Source organism: Pelodiscus sinensis, chromosome 10, assembly GCF_049634645.1.
Source record: "Pelodiscus sinensis isolate JC-2024 chromosome 10, ASM4963464v1, whole genome shotgun sequence".
Classification (NCBI taxonomy): Eukaryota; Metazoa; Chordata; order Testudines; family Trionychidae; genus Pelodiscus; species Pelodiscus sinensis.
Genome location: NC_134720.1, coordinates 8,159,402 through 8,177,808, shown reverse-complemented (window position 1 = coordinate 8,177,808; position 18,407 = coordinate 8,159,402). Strand labels below are relative to the sequence as shown.

Sequence of the window (18,407 nt, the reverse complement as noted above, 5' to 3'; positions counted from 1 at the left end):
CATGTGTTTGTTTCATGGAGCATCTAAGAGATGATCCAGAGGCACTATCTGCCAAGAAATGCACCATTGATCCAAAACTCTAGTCCTACACCACTTGTTACCGCTAGTCATTAGAAACCATGTCTGATGTACTGTCAGTAATTACACTGAAGTCAATGGAGTTTCATCCACTGACTACATCTGACCTCTCAAACTGGAGTGGATGCTATTGGTAGACATTTCAACTCTTCTTACATTAGTGAGCTACCTACAAAGCACACTTCATGTAAATAAAATATTCTTCCATTCTGACTTTTAAAGTTTCCAGAAAAGACTTAACTGCGGGGAAGCATATTATAATGGAACTCAGGAATCAAATACAGCAACACATTTCATTAATACAACAGTTTGGCAGTGAGAATTTCAAAAATCAAAGTTGTCCGGAAATTCAAAGTTATTGTTGCTAAAGCAACTAGGACTCTGCCACATTGCAAACACAGTAAGGGCAATAATTTATGTGTATTAAATTACATTATATCTCCAGATACACACTCAGTTTTGGCCTTCTGTGTTATACTGGACAAGTCACTTAATTCCTGGGCCTTCAGTACCCTCTCCCCAAAATGTACTGAACTGTCACAGGACTGCTGGGTCTCAGAGGGGTAACCATGCTAGTCTGCATTTGCAAAAACAATGGCACCTTAGGGTACGTCTACACAGCAACATTATTTTGAAATAACTAGTGTTATTTCGAAATAACGAAATCTAGTCTGCATCTACACAGCAGGCAGTTATTTCAAAATAATGTCAAAATACTGTCAAACTGGAGGACTTCTTACTCTGACTCCTGTAACCCTCATTGTACGAGGAATAAGAGACGGCAGAAGAAGAGTGTTCTATTTAGAAATAAGTGCTGTGTAAACACTCCCAATTTCGAAATACGCTATGCAATTGACGTAGCTCAATTTGGGTATCTTATTTCAAGTTAAACCCTGCCATGTAGACACACCCTTATAGACCAACAGGTTTATTGGGGCATAAGCTTTCATGGGTAAATCCCACTTCATCAGATGAATTGTATTTGTACTTTCATATATACCCCGGCTTCTGTAATTTCCATAGGGTGTCAGGGGGCTCCCCGGGAGTGGGACCAGGAGCCAGGAGTGCAGTAGCTGCTGGCCCCACCCTCAGGGAGTATTTTTGTCACTGTGTAACTAATAACATTTATTTTAGTAATTGTGTAGCTGCAAAAATTATCTGGCATCCCCAACGATAATAAAAACAAACTAAAACCAAAACCAGATCTTTTCTGGGTTTGAAAACAACTTGGAACAAGAAAGGGCAAAAAAGTTTCAGCTCCAGGGATTTAAATCCAGAGCAATGCAACACTGACACTGGAAGGATTTGGAATTTTAGGCTTAGAGTCATTTTAATATTATGCAGGGAAACATTTTGCATAGATTGTTTAGCCCTGTTGCTCAGAAAGCTCTTTCCTTAACTATGTTTGCTATTGAGTCTCACATTCATTGTATAACAAAGACACACAGATGCAGTAGCAACAAAAAATGGTCATTCACAGAGGGAGAGGTCATATTTGGAGCCTTACAGCAGCAGCTGCAAGTGCAGTGTATCCATGTGTGTCCGCTACATCTGGGTGAGCTAAGTTGTCCCTCAGAATCTCATAGATACTATTGAAGTTTCCCGCTGCTGCCTTCTGAATCAGCTGCTCTGAAGCAAGCTCTTTGGAGCCTTTGGGGCCAAAGGTATCTCGACTTCCATTCAGAATGGCGTTGATATCCCAACTGATCTCTCTTTGACAATGCCTTGAGCAGAGGAAAGTGAAAAAATATTAAACAGCTGGAGCGTTCACATTTAACTTAAACAGTTGTGACACAAACACCTGTTATACCACAGAGCTTTAAAAAAAAGCCCACTGATAATACAGAGCATTGCCAGGTAACATAGAAGATGGGGCAACCATTCATAAAAACCATTTCAGACAATTCTTGCTCTCACCATGGAGCATAAAGGAGTAAAAATTGTGGAATGAGGGACATTAATTACATTCAGGAGAGAGGTTAAAAACATCCAACCCCAAGATCGGGGCAGGGCAAAATACGGCCTGGGGGCCACATCCAGCCCACCAAGCCACGGGATCCGGCCTGCGGACCACCCTGCTGGGACCCTCAGGCACACAGCTATGCAGTTTACAGCACAGTCCATGCAGCTCTCTGCTCCACAGGGTGAGGGAAGCTTCGTGCAATTTCCCCACCCCCAGCCCAATCCTCAGCTCCTATTGACCAGAAACAACTGGCCAATAGGAACTGACCCGAGACAATCTCTCAGCTCCTATTAGCTGGAAACAACTAGCCAATAGGAGCTGAGAGAGTGGCCTGGGGGATGGGAGCAGTGCAAATCTCTTTTTTCTCTGGGAGCTGAGAGCCACGTGGAAGGAGCAGCCTGCAGTTTCAAGACAAGCTGCAGCAGGCAGGGAACCCAGCCTGCCTTGGGGGTGCTGCGGGGCTGCCAGATGGTTTAACCAAAAATACTGAACACCTCTTCCCCCCAAAAGAAACACCTGGGGGAAAAAAGTTGTTGAGCATTAAAAAAAAAAAAAAAAAAAAGACCCCAACAGCATGGCCCCTTTAAGATGAGGCTTTTTGCCGCAGCCATCTTGTTTTTCTGCTCCAGCCACAAGAGAGCTCCCCTGAGGAACCAGGTAAGCAGGGGTGAAGGGTCGGGGGGGGGGAGGCGGTTGCTGAGTGTGTGCAGGGTTGCCAGGTGTCTGGTATTTTCACCTCCTGGCAGGAAAAAAAAAAATCAGAAAATTTTAGGTGTCCGGTATTTTCTGGATTTTTTTACCGGATATGGGACAAAAATACCGGACAGTCAAGGTCAACATCAGACACCTAAAAATGTGCAGCCTCAACTGAAACAGTGTAGTTTGGAAATAAAGTCCATAATACAGATGAGTGCCTTGTGTGCACCCCTCCTGCACCCCAACTCCCTGCCGCAGATCACCACCCAAACTTTCTGCACTTCCCCCCACAGTCATAACTACCTCCCAGACCTTGCACCCCCTCCCCCAGGCCAGAATCCTCTCCTGTACCCAGACACCTTCCCGGACTCTGCACCTCAATCCCCTGTCCCAAGTCACCACCCTCTGCAGTCTGCACCCCCTTTTCCCCTTCTCCCAGGTCACAGCTCCCTCTCAGACTTTGCCCCCCGTCCTAATGCCCCTCCCCCAGGTCAGAATCCTCTCCTGCACCCAGACCCCCTCCCTGACCCTACAACTCAATCTCTTGACCCAGGTCACAACCCCCTCCTTTGCCCAAACTCCCTCTCAGACCTCACACCATCTCCTTCACCCCAGTTCCTTACCCCATGCACCCTTCTGCACCTAACCTCCATCCTAGACCCCGCACCCCCTCCACAGAAAAGTGTGGCCCTTGACCACTTTCCAAAATCTTGGAGTGGCCCCTCCCCAAAAATTATTGCCCATCCCTGACCAAGATATTGGATGTTTAAAAATACCAAATTTTTGGAAATTAAATACCAAACTCTCCAACACTGAAAAAGACCATCTGGTGTGCTTAGATTAAAGAAAGCACACAAGGCACTCATCTGCATTATGGACTTTATTTCCAAACTGCACTGTTTCAGTTGAGTCTGCAAAATATGTACATGCCGGCACTACTTCTGCAAATATACACAGAGTATTTTTGTGTGTAAGAGAATATTTGCATATACAAATACCTGTCTGTATATATAGCTAATGGCTGTTGTACGTGCACTAGCAGTTGAAGACATTTTGGAGCATGATTTTGCATAATAACTTTGCTATACAAAGTTACTTTGCTATACAACCCCATAGCATAATGGATCTCGCAATCTAGAATGGGACTTCTAGGCACTGTCTAATGCAAGTTAATAATGATGATGATGTTTTTAAAGGCACATACTGGGATCTGAGTGGATCTGGGATATTTCAAGGAAAGGGGGGTATGTCTACACTACCCCCCTAGTTCGAACTAGGGGGGTAATGTATGCATACCGAACTTGCTAATGAAGCCCGGGATTTGAATTTCCCGGGCTTCATTAGCATAAAGCCGGCGCCGCCATTTTTAAAAGCCGGCTAGTGCGAACCCCGTGCCGCGCGGCTACACGCGGCACGGACTAGATAGTTCGGATTAGGCTTCCTAATCCGAACTATCTAGTCCGTGCCACGTGTAGCCGCGCGGCACGGGGTTCGCACTAGCCGGCTTTTAAAAATGGCGGCGCCGGCTTTATGCTAATGAAGCCCGGGAAATTCAAATCCCGGGCTTCATTAGCAAGTTCGGTATGCATACATTACCCCCCTAGTTCGAACTAGGGGGGTAGTGTAGACATACCCGGGGTGTGTTTCCTTTAGGTTAAAGAAGTGAGGGTATGTCTACACTACAGCACTAGTTCGAACTAACTAATTCGAACTAACGCATCTAGAACTAAAAACTAGTTCGAATTAGCACTAGTAAGAGAAAGTTGTTCTTGACAAAGCAAATAGTTAACCTGTGGAACTCCTTGCTGCAGGAGGCTGTGAAGGCTACAACTAGAACAGAGTTTAAAGAGAAGTGAGATAAAGTCATGGAGGTTGGGGCCATGGAGTAGTCTTAGCCAGGGGGTAGGAGTGGTGTCCGTGCCCAAGGTTTGTGGAAGGCTGGAGAGGGATGGCACAAGACAAATGGCTTGGTCACTGTCTTCGGTCCATCCCCTCCAGGGTACCTAGGGTTGGCCGCTGTCGGCAGACAGGCTACTGGGCTAGATGGACCTTTGGTCTGACCCAGGACGGCCATTGTAAGCTCAGGGCTCAGGGTCGGGGGTCTCAGTGGACCCCCTTGATTTTCATGCACACCTGCTCCTGGGTGGCCAGGCTGGCAGCTCTCCTGCCCTAGACGGCCACTTTCCTGTGCCTAGTGCGGAGATCGTGGACGAGGTCCACGATGTCCGCACTAGCCCAGGAAGGTGCCCGCCTCTTGCGGTCCAGGGCAAGCTCCCGGGAGCCGCCAGCCTGGTCCCGGGAAGAGGGGGTGGGCTGGGGGACATCGGGTGGGTGGCTCTGTGCCGTGACAGGTGCAGGGTCTGCTGTCTGGGTGCTGGCAGGCTTGCACCTGGCACGGGCAACGTAGCCAGCCTGTGCCCCTTTAAGGGGTCCGGGGCCGGGAGGGAGGTATAGAGTTTCCCTGGTGTTGGCCAGAGTGGCCACCAGGGAAACCTGGGGAGGGCTAGCCTCCCACTAGTTCGAATTAAGGGGCTACACACCCCTTAATTCAAACTAGCTAGTTCGAACTAGGCTTAATCCTCGTAAAATGTGGTTTACCTAGTTCGAACTAAGCGCTCCGCTAGTTCCATTCACATTCGAACTAGCGGAGCGCTAGTGTAGCGGCTATGAATGTTAGTTCGAACTAACGTCCGTTAGTTCGAACTAACATTGTAGTGTAGACATACCCTGAGAGAGGACAACCTCACAAAACCTCATTTGTAGTTTGTCAAATGAATTTCTAAATTTAGTCATGAACAACATATTTCTCTGTGAAACATGACTTCTGTACTACAACTTATGTTAAAGAGAAGTTTTGTAGTCATCTAAAAAGAAAATCCCATATATCTCCTAACAGCCACAAATCATACATAAAAAGCAATAGCTACTGTACCTGTATTTATACATGTGCTTCTGCATTCTAACCATTAGAGGGGTTCTGTTTTTAACAGGCCATGGTTCCTCATCATACAGCTGTTTGTTTTTCTGAAAATATTGGGAATCAAATTCTTTACGGAAGGTGCAAGTCAGGGGAAGATGATCCGTATCAGTTGAGTATATGTACATTTTTTCAGGCAATGTATAACTGTCATCTAAAAGGAGACGTTTGTAGTTGTAGAAAAAAGGATCCTTCTCCTCATTCAGATCCCAAAATGGAATTTCCTTCTCAGAAAGATATTCTTTCTGGGAAACAGCATCAAAATAGCTGGAGTGTTCTGGATAATCCAAGAAAGAAAAATGGCCAGGTATTTCAGTACACAGTTTAATTATGTGATTCCTCAGCCACAAGCCAACATCTTGACAGCCATCTGGATAGCTCTGAACTCCTGGTCCAAACCGCTCATCTGCCTTGTATAGTCCCTAAGGAGAGCAAGAGGTTAACTAGGGTTGGAGAAGATATAGAAGTCATAGACACTACACAGTTGACAGCCTGGCTTCCTTTTATAAGGTACAAAACCAAATTTCCTTGGTTTGACCTTACTGCTCCAGTGTCAACTGCCTAGTAATACATAGAACAATCCAAGCGCCTGACAAGCTGCTCAACTATTCTGTCGTCACTTTGACTGGTCATGCTGGAGCTGCACTAACTGCAATGAATGAAACCCAGTGGCTGAAGTGTAAGGTAGGTTCACTCCAGGTTTGACTAGGACCATTCAGACTCTCATTCTCTGTTCAGCAACCTTATACAGCTCAATCTTTGTTCTTACAAGAGTCAGCAGAAAGCTATTTTCAATCTATTGCACCTTGGGTTGTTTAATCGTTCATAGGAAACTATTCACTTTTGAGTTAAACGCACTTGTACAAATTAAGATCAGTTTATGATATGAGAGTGTAACCGTGTACAGGGCCGGCCCGAGCCATTTTGGTGGCCCAGGCGCGCGGTGCTGCCCCCGGGCACACGGCGCATGCACGGCCCCCTAGGGTGCACAGGCCCACCCCATGGGGCACATGGTGCATGCGCTGCCCAGCCACGGCCACTGGCACGCAGCCCAGGGCTTGCTCCAGGGGCGCACGGCGCATACACTTCTCAGCCTGGCCCAGCCACCGCTGCTGGCATGCAGCCCGGGGCAGGCCACACCTGGCCATGCATGGCCCCGCAGCCGTGGGGGGAAGGGCGCTGCTGGCTGGCGCCATAGGGATGGGGGGGGCGGTGCTGCAGGAGCTGGGCGCGTAGCACCTGATGGCAGCTACAAGGGACGCCACGCGCCCCTTACAGCTGCCATTAGGCGCCCCCCCATCGGTTGGCATCCCAGGCAGCTGCCTGGCTCGCCCACCCCTTAGTCCGGCCCTGACCGTGTACAACGGTTAACAGATGAGCCCATGGTTAAGCTTCACAGTTACATGCAGGCTCCCGGTACACATGGACAGCTGGCTTAGGAGAGCCACCTCCCCTTCCTCCACCCCACATTTAAGTGTGTAATAGCTGACATTTTCAGTGGTTACACGGTTACTTCAAGGAATTTTAACATCCCTAGTTTGCGGGCAATCTGGACAGAAGGGATCAATTTGACTGCATTGTTTACAGTAAGTAGTTCAACCACCTCTAGTAGAGTGAACCAGGCTTGAAAAATTTCAGTTATTTGAAACTTTGCTCCCCTCAAGTCTATTCAGAACATTGTTGCTAAAGTCAGCTTTCTGGCTTATCACCCAGACCAAATCAACCCCCTCTCTGAGCTCTCTTTTGACTTCCAAACTCTCGCTTCTTAGGTCAGAATCCTTAACTGATGTAAAATAAACATAACTTCATTGATTTTAGTGGAGCTACACTGATTGACAGCAGTTTGGGATCGGGCCCTTGTCTTTCACTATAAGGTCCTTCACAACACAGCCTTACATCAGCTGAGCTAACTTATCGTGCCACTGATCCCTCAGGGTATGTCTACACTACAAAGTTAATTCAAACTAACAGCCGTTAGGGATCTGGGACTGAGGTTGGGTGCAGAATTGAGCTCAGGGTAGAGAACTGGGGGTGCAGAAGGGGCTATGGGGTCTGATAGGGAGTTTGGGTGAAGGAGGGGATTGGGATGCAGGGTCCAGGAGGGTGTCTGGGTTCAGGAAAGGATTCTGACATGGGGAAGGGATGTAGGAGGGAGTACAGGGTCTGGGAAAGAGTTGTGACGTGGGGGAGGGGAGGTGCAGAGAGTTTGGGTGGTGATCTGCGGCAGGGAGGTGGGGTGCAGGAGGGGGTAGGGTGCCAGATGCAGGCTCTGGCCAGGAGGTGCTTACTCAGCCAACAGCCCAGTGGGATCCTTAGGCAGTCTCCCTGCCTACCTCACCCCCACACATTGCTCCTAGCGACTGGCTGCTCCGTGTGCTTCTCTGCACTGCGCGCACAAGTGGGGAAGAGACTTTATGCACTGCCCCCACCCCCAGCACAATCACCACGGCTTGAGCTCAATGATTGGCTGGTGGAGGGAGCAGCACACAAAGTCTCTCTCTCCCTTGGCAGAGACACATGGAACCGGTGCAGAGACACATGGAACAGCCTGCCGCCTTGAGCATCCTAGGGCTACGACAGGCAGGGAGCCTGCCTGAGGGTCCTGGCAGGGCAGGCTGTAGGTTGCATTTTGCCCTTCCAAGCGTGGTGAATTCTTCTCTGGATTCAATTGCTTGTGTGTTGTATCCCCTGCCTTTGATCTGTTTGTGCCTTGAGGGCAAGTTTTCTCTCTCTCAGCAGGAGCCCCGCTCTCGACTGGGTCTCTACTAATAAAAGATGACCAGGCATTTGTTAAGCTGACTAGTAGAGATGAAAAATACTAGTGCTCTTTCTCTCGCACACGTGCCCAGATACACCACCTACATTTCAAAGGCTTGTCCATTGTGTAAGACTGACAGTTGATTTTCTAGTTTATAAACTTCAGCTGGCTCCTGTGTTTTTGGGATACCTTCTTTCCCTGGTTGGCTTCACTCCTCTTTTGTTCCTTCTGTGCATCTTGCTGCACTGTTTCCACTCTCCTTTCCTTCCTTCCCATCCTTCTTCTATACCTTCCCCTTTCCTTCCCAACACTGGGTTCAGTCCTTGCCCCTTTACATCTGTTTTGTGTCACCTTCCTCAAATCTCTCTCTGCTCTCAATCACCCATTTGCCCATTCTGCCCCCACCTCCTGCCTCTCCACTGGCTTCTCACTTCCAACCCCCACCCCTGGCTACCTGTTCCAGCACCCTAAAAAGAGAACAGCCACAACCTGCTCTCCTTCTGCTCCAGCCACTCTCAACATGAAAACAAAAACAATCCAGGCAACTCCCCAGCTCATCGCTCTTCTTCTCATTTTCTCCCATCAGCTCTTTGCTGCCTGGTTGCTGGAGTGTAACACCAGGGCCACTCTGCTTCCAAGCTTATTATTACCTTCAGGGCATGTCTACACAGCTCATGACAAGCTGTGACGGGGCGAAGAACCCCCGTCACTGGGTCAGAGCCGCGGCCGAGCGGTGCAGCCGGCTGACTCCACCCCCGCGACGATTCGGCACATGCTCAAGCCGGGTGCCGGGCGTTTTAAACGCCAGCAGCTGGGAGAGCAGGGGGGAGGAAGGAGGAGTCGGGCTTGCCCGATAGAAGGGGGAACGTTCCCCCACCCCGTCACCGACCGCGGATGAGCAGGTCGGGAGTGGCCCAGAAGGGGCCGAGCCTAGGAGGGCAATGCACCTGCCCCCAGCGACAGCGGAACTGCCCTGGCGCTGGAAGGATTCCAGAGCCGTACCAGTGGTGCCAGACCAGAGGAGAGACAGCTCTGGGAAGGTGCCACAAACATTGAGTCCAGGTGCGGGTAGGAAGAGGCCCAGGGCGAGCCAAGACCCCGAGTGGTTGCTGGTCGCTGGTCTTCCCCCACCAGCCAGTCGTCCCTACCTTAAGGGCCCTGGGCCGGGACCCGAAGGAGTGGGAGGGCCCAAGTCTCCCTACCCCCATCCCATCGAGCTGAGAGGCAGAGCCTGTGCAGACAGGCAAGGTATGGTGCACGCCAGGTGTATCAGGCCAAACTGAGGACCATGGGGTGGCCAAAGGTGGCCAGGGGTTAGGACTACAGAAATAAGGAAGGAAAGACCAAGGAATGGGACCAGAGACCGCCCGTAACCTCGGAGCAAACCCTATTAAGACAGGAGGTCGCCCAGGAACGGGGATTGCGGGTAAAAGGACATTGGCTCTGCAGTCCCGATCCTCTCCCCACCCCAGGGCTAGAGAAAAGTGGGAATCGGATCACACCAGGTCACCCCAGATGGGGTGAGTCCCTGGGACGATTCCCTACACAAGCAGAAGTTATTATTTCAAAATAACCAGCCTGTTATTTCGAAATAGCGAGCATTGTAGTGTGGGCGTTCCGCTTGTTATTTCAAAATAACTCCCTAGTGTACACCAGGACTCAGACCTGCAGCTCCAGCTTCCTGTTCCCTGACCACTGACACTCCAAAATGATATCTGCCTCAGGCACAGCGTTTTGGGAGACCTGGATCAACTGACGCTCCCCTCTTTGGTCACTTCTGCATGAGGCATGAATTCAAACAACTGCTTTAGCAGCATAAAGCTTTTTATTTTCTTGTTTGTATTTACCATTATGGCAGCACTAACTCAGATTCTGTTAGTGCTATCAATCATTAGAATACATTCAACTGCATCCTGTTACCTGATAGTTTCTGCCATCCTTGAATTCCATGGTCCCATATCCTTCCTTATGGCTAAGATAAAATGATCCAGTAAATTTGGAGCTGTCCGGCCAAAAGTACACCCCTTTGCCATGACGATGGTCCTTGTAAAACTGCCCCACATACTTCTGTAACACACACCCCAAAAAAAGAAAGAAAGAGGACAGTTATACAGCTGAGGTAACAGAAATAAGTGGCTTGTAACTACTCTTCACTACAATAGAGTAATACTAGTAAAGATATCCACACAAGATCTTGGTATATACATAGTATCAACCCCTCATGCAGATTTGGAAAACTGGCCAAAACCCTGGCCCCAGTAAAACTAATGAAAAAACTCCCCTCACGCTCCACTAGGCCAGGATTTCACCTGTTATTTTTCCCGTGACATAGAGGAGAGTCTGTAACTCATAACGCTTTAGGGGAGAAGTCCAAATACTCTTACATCCAAGTACCCTAAGTCACAACGAGACACAGCATGAGCCAGCAGCGATTTAAGCATTGAGCAGCTCACACACAGCCCTATGTGGGTACATATGCAATAAGGAGGTATTGAGGCTGCAGTAATAGTGAAGTCCAGGGTATCCACAGAAACATCTGTTTGGCTCAGTCAGGAGTCCACGGTATAAATGAATGCCTGGCTGCAGACCAGAGATGGGTCTGCTTGAGCAGCTGTCTCCCATTTATCTCCTCTAAACAGAAGAAGCCCTGAATGGAAAGGAACATCGCCCCAGGTCCCTCAGGATCCACGGCCAATGGGAACTGTGGGGAGGCTGCCTGCAGATGGGGCAGCACAGAGCAACATGGCCCCACCTCCATATGGGAACTGGAGGAGGATGGGCTACTGCTTTCAGGAGCTGCTTCAGGTAAGCACCGCCTGACGTCTGCATGCCTGACATCCCCCGGTGTTCCAAACCCCTTCCCCAACCCTGATCTCCCTCCCCACTGCAAACCTTTTGATCCCAGTCCTGCACACCCTCCTGCACCCCACACCCTTCCTCCTTTTGTGGCCCCACCCCAGAGTCTACACCCCCAGCTGAAGCCTTCACCCTCACCCACAACCCCAATCCTCTCACTCCAGCTGAGAGCCCCCTACCACCCTCTGAACCCCTTGGTCCCAGCCTGGAGTCCTCTCCCACATCCTGAACTCCTTATTTCTGGCCTCCTCCCAGAGCCCTCACCATCTCCTGTACCCCAGTGCCCAATTTTGTGAGCATTCATGGCCCTCTGTACAATTTCCATACCAAGATGTGGCCCAACTCTGATCTAGACTATCCCGAATGGGTATGTATCCAATGATTGAGAATCCACAACCTTCGCAGGTAATTTATTCCAGAGCTTAACTAGCTTACAATTAGCAAGTTTTGCCTAATATCTAACCTAAATCTTCTTTGATGCAATTTAATCTGACTACTTCCTGTCCTGCCCTCAGTGGATAAGGAGAACAGTTTCTCTCTCTCCTCTTTATAACAACCTTTTACATATTTGAGAATAGTCATCATGTCCCCATTCCCAGTCTTCTCTTCTTCAGTCTAAACAAACCCATTTTTTCACTCACTTCTTGTAGATCATATTTTCTGTACCTTTCTAGGGTTGTAAAATTTCAATTGGTTGATAAGTGCCCCTCTGCTTTTGAAGTGTAGCAACAGCCCCAGCGCTATTGCTACACTTCAAAGGTGAAACTGATGTGAAGAGCATAGGGCCAGCGGGGGGACTCAATTCAAAGAGGAAAACCTAAGATTTTGTCCCATTTTAAGAACTCGAGAATTATTCTTATTGACCCTTCCAGGACACAAGAATCAGATCATAGTCTTTAATAAAGGTGAACACAGAAAATTGCTTTCCTGAGATTCAGATGTAGTTACAGTGTTTGGGGTGGGGGAGGCACATGGACTTGGCACAGAGGAGTTTAACCAACAACAAAACAAATAAAATAACTTAATCACATCCAACTAAAAACATTCCCTGTCTACTCACATATCTGTACTTTCAAGGTCCAGTCTGTTTTTAGGCAAGTATATTCCAGTTTGGTTCAATTAATTCTTCCTCCAGCTCCTAGTTTGAACTCAAACAAAACAACTGCAGCAGGCAGATTCCCTTTCAATTCAAATCTCAACTTTTTCTCCCCATTGGTTCTCCTGGCTCCCTGTCAATAGTTTCTGGCTACTCTGGGCTTAACCCTTTAGGGTATGTCTACACTACCACCCTAGTTCGAACTAGGGTGGTTAATGTAGGCAACCGGAGTTGCAAATGAAGCCCGGGATTTGAATTTCCCGGGCTTCATTTGCATATTGCCGGGCGCCGCCATTTTTAAATGTCCGCTAGTTCGGACTCTCCCTTCTTGTTTTTGAACCTGTCATATTTGCAGTCTGGAAGAGACCTGAATTTTTAGAACTATAAAAAAGCCATAATCTTCATAAGTAAAAAAATGAGGAAACCATACCAGAGATCAACAAGCTGGAGTGAAACAGGCACTTCAAATTGTGCTAATTTACTTCCCAGTTCAGTTTAATTTTAAAAAACTCACAGGACACAATTGAGCAGTAGTGTTAAATTTCAAATACATGGTAGAGATGGTTTTTGTGTGTGTGAGAATATTACTGTATTTTTAAAGGGTTTTTTTTAAATGTGATTGATGTTTGTTCCTTGTCAAGTTCTCTGAAGATCTATGGACTGGCTGTGAATTTTTTAAGTGACTAGAGATTTTTTTTTTTTTGTCTGCAATGTCCTATAATGTTATTTTTATCACTACATTTTGTGTACTATATCTATCTATCTATAGATATATAAAAATGAACATACAATACATGGCTCTTCACACTCTATCCACAGCTATTTTGGCTCTTTGTCTCTAACTGGTTGGCCACCCCTGCTATAGAGCCACAGGGGAAAAGCTTCTCAAACATGCAGACTGTGAAGGCCCATTCAGAAAGACACGGATGGCTGTCAGTGCCTTGCCTAACCCCACCCGCAACCCTGGACCATTCTGCTACCAGCTGCAAGGATCTCGCCAATGTCTCAATCTTTAGTAAAATTAGGCTCTTAGTACATATTCTCATGGTTATTTGTAGCACTTGACTGCTGAATGCTTGTCGATGTGTTCAGTCATTTCTCACAGCATCCCCATGAGGTAAGCAAGTATTATATTTCTTTTCAAAACTTAGACATCTTTGGATACATTCTCACACTATTTGTTTGCATCACTGGAATGCTACTATACCTGGCAGTGAAACCAACACAGAGACAGTCTGCTCCTGTGCCACTGCATACTCAGAACAGCCAACAAAGCTGCTGGGGACTGGGGCCTTAGTGGTGTGCTCAGAGCTGCACAGCACATCAATGGCAGAAGCAGGAATAGGTCACCAAACTCCTAGTTCCCAGTCTTAGCCAAGTAGAAAATATTGTTTTATTAAACTCTTTTCATTTCAGCTAAACCTCCAAGCCAGGGAAGATCTTTTCCCCTGGGATCTCTGGTTCATTCTCCTGGGAGTGCCATGCCAGCCAAAGACAAAGGGAAAACTACCTTCCCAATGTTTTATAAATTTCACTTTGGGCAGGAACTTGGAGTCCTCCCACCCACCTTCTATGGAAAATTACCTGGGCAGACCCTACCAGCTGGGATTGTCACATGTATTCCTAAAGCCAACCACTGCTTCAGTGGTCTCCAACCTTTTTACACCCAAGATCACTTTTTAAATCTCCGAACAGGCGAAGATCTACCGCCCCCCCGCCCTTTCTTGAAGCCCCGCCCCTTTCTATTCTCCTCGGGTACGTCTACACTGGCCCCTTTTGCGAAAGGGGCATGCTAATTTTACAGGTCGTAATAGGGAAATCCGCGGGGGATTTAAATATCCCCCGCGGCATTTAAATAAAAATGTCCGCCGCTTTTTTCCGGCTTTTAGAAAAGCCGGAAAAGAGCGTCTACACTGGCCCCGATCCTCCGGAAAAAAGCCCTTTTCCGGAGGATCTCTTATTCCTATCTTGAAGTAGGAATAAGAGATCCTCCGGAAAAGGGCTTTTTTCCGGAGGATCGGGGCCAGTGTAGACGCTCTTTTCCGGCTTTTCTAAAAGCCGGAAAAAAGCGGCGGACATTTTTATTTAAATGCCGCGGGGGATATTTAAATCCCCCGCGGATTTCCCTATTACGACCTGTAAAATTAGCATGCCCCTTTCGCAAAAGGGGCCAGTGTAGACGTAGCCCTCCTGTCCATCATTTGCTATCCCCAGCCCTTACTTACACACTCTGATAAACACTTCATTTTTAAATTATGCGATGTATAAAATTAAAATCACGTGTTTATAGTTATGAAATAAATGGTCTGTTTTTTATTCATGCTATTTAAATCTAAAATGAAGCATTTATAATTATACATTTTGTGGGAACAGAGTTCTGCGGCTGGGGGCAGGGGAGAGGGAACAGGGAGCTGGGAGGACAGAGGACAGGGTTCTGCAGCAGGGGACAGAGTGCCAGTGGGGACAGGTTTCTGCAGCTGGGGACAGGGTGCCAGTGGGGATAGGAACAGGGACAGAGTTCTTTAGCTAGGAACAGGGGAGTGGGGACAGAATTCTGTGGCTGGGAACAGGGGAGTGGGGACAGAGTTCTGTGGCTGGGAACAGGGGAGTGGGGACAGAGTTCTGTGGCTGGGGAGTGGGGTGCCAGTGGAGACAGAGAGTCCCCTGTATCTGCCTCCTCCCAGGATTCCCCCGCCCCCAGAGGGAAACCAGCGTGTGCCTGCCCTGGGGCCGACCCACCCGCAGCACAGGGAAGCCCCGCGCGCGCACGCCTTCCCCGGGCCCGACCCCATGCAGGGAAGCCCCCCACACGCGTGCGCCTGCCCAGGGGCCGCCCCCCTCCCCCCGGCGCAGGGAAGACCCGTTCGCGCCTGCCCCGGGGCCTACCCCCCCGGCGCAGGGAAACCCCGCATGCACGCCTTCCCCGGGGCTGACTCACCCCTCCTGTGAGGTGCAGGGAGCCGATGCTCCCTCCCGCAGTACACCAGGCAGAGCAGCTAGGGCTACTTCCAGAATCGCTGGAAGTGGCGCTAAGCTGCAGGATTCTGTCCATCTCCAGGAAGCCTACACTACCTCGGGGGTGGGAGGGAAATGGGGGCGGGGTGGACAGGACGCCTCGCGATCGACTGGTTGAGGCCTCGCGATCGACCAATCGATCGCGATCGACCTGTTGGTGACCCCGGGCTTAGACTCAAAGGATAAAAGAGGCTGTTTACAGCTGATCACCCAGACATTGAGGGAAACACCCTTGATGGCTTTCATTTGCACTCCATATTTCTAACTTTACATACAAGAATGATACATACACCAAAATAAGAAATACAGATCCAGCAGATTATGTCATTAAAATTGACAGGTTACAGGAGGTATTTTGCCCAAAGCATCTTCGAGTTATGCATATTTGTGTCCATAACTCAATTACATAAAGCACAGGGGGCAGGGGCAACAGACTCAGAACCTTTAGCACCTGTTTCACCTCTTCCTGCTTATTTTTAAAAAAGCAAGATCTATCTAGTTTGGTGTAAGCAAGAACTAGCAGAAAGATGCAAGTAAAACAAAACATTTGTATTTGTGGCATGTTTCCTTACACTCAGTGGTGCCGGAACTATTTTTAGGATGGGGGTGCTGAGTGGCAACCCCCCCGCCTATTCGTGCCCTTCACCACCCCAAGCTAGGCTCACACATAAGGTTGCCAGCTCTCCTGGATTGGACGCCATTGGCACGTCTGGTCCAGGAGATGTGTGATACTACACAGAAATAAGAAAATGTTGAATAAATGCCAAGTAAACAAAATGCCAAACTTGTTTGCATTAACGAAATGACGACTGAATGTCAGATATAAACTAATTTCCATCCTGCCTTGAAACTGAATTAATGTTTAAATATTTAAGTTCTTCATCCAATATTAAAATAAGTACTAATGCAATTGCAAACTAGTTCACAATTTCTGATATTTGGATCCTACTCCATTAATATTTCATACTGTAACTATCTGACAACACAATGGCTGCTAATAGGAGATATGGACATACCTATTTTGTATTAATAAGTTTAACAGAACTCTAGTTTATGCAAGAAGAGCAGTGCTAGCTGAACGTTTAGCATCATGTGCTGTGTGATGCATGTCAGGCAGATTTATTACACTTTTGTAAACTGAAAAGTGAGACACTTACCCATGTTTCTTGACAGCATTGTATACAAATCAAACATGCTATCAGAGAGACGTGTACTTAATGTAAATGTTAAATAGACTAAACCAGTTTACCTCACCATTGATCCATGAGAATTCTCCAAAACCAAGCTTTAGATCAAACCCAAATTCTCCTTTGTAACTGGAACCATCTGGCCACTCCTGTATGCCATTTGTGAGTATGATCCCATTACTACTCAGCTCATCTTCAGTCAGTTTCACTAATGGTTCACCATCTTCTTCATTCTCTGATGCTTCCTCTTCTCCGAAGAGACTGGAATCTTGTTCCACATCATCTTCTCTTTTTTCTTCTGAGATCAGACTAGAATCCTGTTCATAGTCACCTTCTGTATCTTCTCCAATAAGTGTGAAACTGCACACAGAGAGGACACCAAATTCAAATCAGAGTCCCAGACTAACACCATATGAAGCGGCAACTACTTTGCTTCACAAAGGATAAAAAAAAACTCATTCCAATATAACCATTCCAAACATTATCTGTGTCTACTGCACAATAGCTAGCACAAGTTGTACCTGACCTGTCCCAAACCAGGGAATCTGCCGGACCAGGGAAGGTCAATGATGGTCCCTCTACTGCCATCACCTGTGGGGCTCTGCTCCAGCAGCAGTAGAAGGGCCAGCACTGACAGAGCGGAAACTGATGGGGGCTGCTCAGTAGGGTTTTTACTGGTTAGCCAGTTAAATGGTAAGTCTCTCTCAAAGGGTGAGACTTACCGGTTATGGTTAACTGGTGGGGGCTGGAGCAGCTGGGTACATCGTGGGCAGAGGGACTCCAGCCCACCCGGAGTAGCACTTGACCATGGCGGGGAGGCGCTCCAGCCTGGATGCAGCAGGCAGGCCGCTCCAGCCCAGCCAGTCTGGCACAACCCTCCACTGCCCTGCAGTCCCCAGGCAATATCCCTGCTCCTCCCCCCTCTCTCCCTGAGCTTGAGCTATTTGAGGAGCTCCAGAAGCTCCGGAACAGGGGCAATGCATGGGGGATGCACACAGGGCCACATGCAACTCCAAGGTAGGAGGAGCCGGGGCCAACAGCAGGAGTCTTTGCAATGCAGCTTCTCCCCACCACCACCACTCACCTGCAGCGGTGGCAGGGAAAGTGCAGGCCAGGAGGTTCGGTTACTACCACTCTTGACAGTGGTGGGAAAAGGCAGGGCAGAGTGAGATGGAGTAAGAGAGCAGGGAGAGGTAGGACTGGTGCCCCCCCCTTCTCCTGTCACCAGTCACCACTGCTCTAGGAATGCAAGGGAGGAGTTTCTGAGCACCCACAGGGATGCAGGACCATGAACGTTTCCAGACTATGGAAGTCCAAACTATAGAGGTGGAACTTGTACTGGTGGTGTAAAAAAAAAAAAAAAATCAGGACCCAAAGAAAAAATATAGGAACAAAGTTATTCCAGAAGTCCAGACTAAATAGGTTTCACCTCTGTAATGGGCCAGTTGACACAAGGAAATCCATTCTTCTCATTCTATTATATAGAATAACAGGCAGGTGAGCGAAGTAAAGGCAACACAGAGATCCAAAGTACACACTTCTCACAAACTGCACTGCAACTATGAAGACTAGCCCCCATTCCAAACATATACAGTCAAACATGCTTCTGAGACTATAGCAATGTGCAGCTTGCTTTCACAATGCACCCTTAGAACACATTCATCATTAACACCTGCCACCAATACCCCGGAATTCTATGTGCATCTTCTCTTCCCCAATACACACATAGGTTCAAACTCTCCCATGCATCCTAATAAAGCCAACACTCTCACATGTCTAAT

At 48.1% G+C, this 18,407-nt stretch overlaps 1 protein-coding gene across 5 annotated transcripts in view; it reads right to left on the bottom strand.

Moving 5' to 3' along the window:
* The window catches only part of ANKMY1 (ankyrin repeat and MYND domain containing 1), a 59,895-nt gene that overhangs the window by 39,376 nt on the left and 2,112 nt on the right, over positions 1-18,407 (bottom strand). For all 5 annotated transcript variants that reach the window (XM_025185708.2, XM_075937481.1, XM_075937483.1 and 2 more), the window contains exons 2-5: positions 16,689-16,986; positions 10,393-10,539; positions 5,670-6,136; positions 1,586-1,802 (exon numbers count right to left, since the gene is read on the bottom strand). In XM_025185708.2, coding sequence (XP_025041493.2) covers positions 1,586-1,802; positions 5,670-6,136; positions 10,393-10,539; positions 16,689-16,986 — 1,129 coding nt within the window. The remainder of the gene's footprint in view (positions 1-1,585; positions 1,803-5,669; positions 6,137-10,392; positions 10,540-16,688; positions 16,987-18,407) is intronic.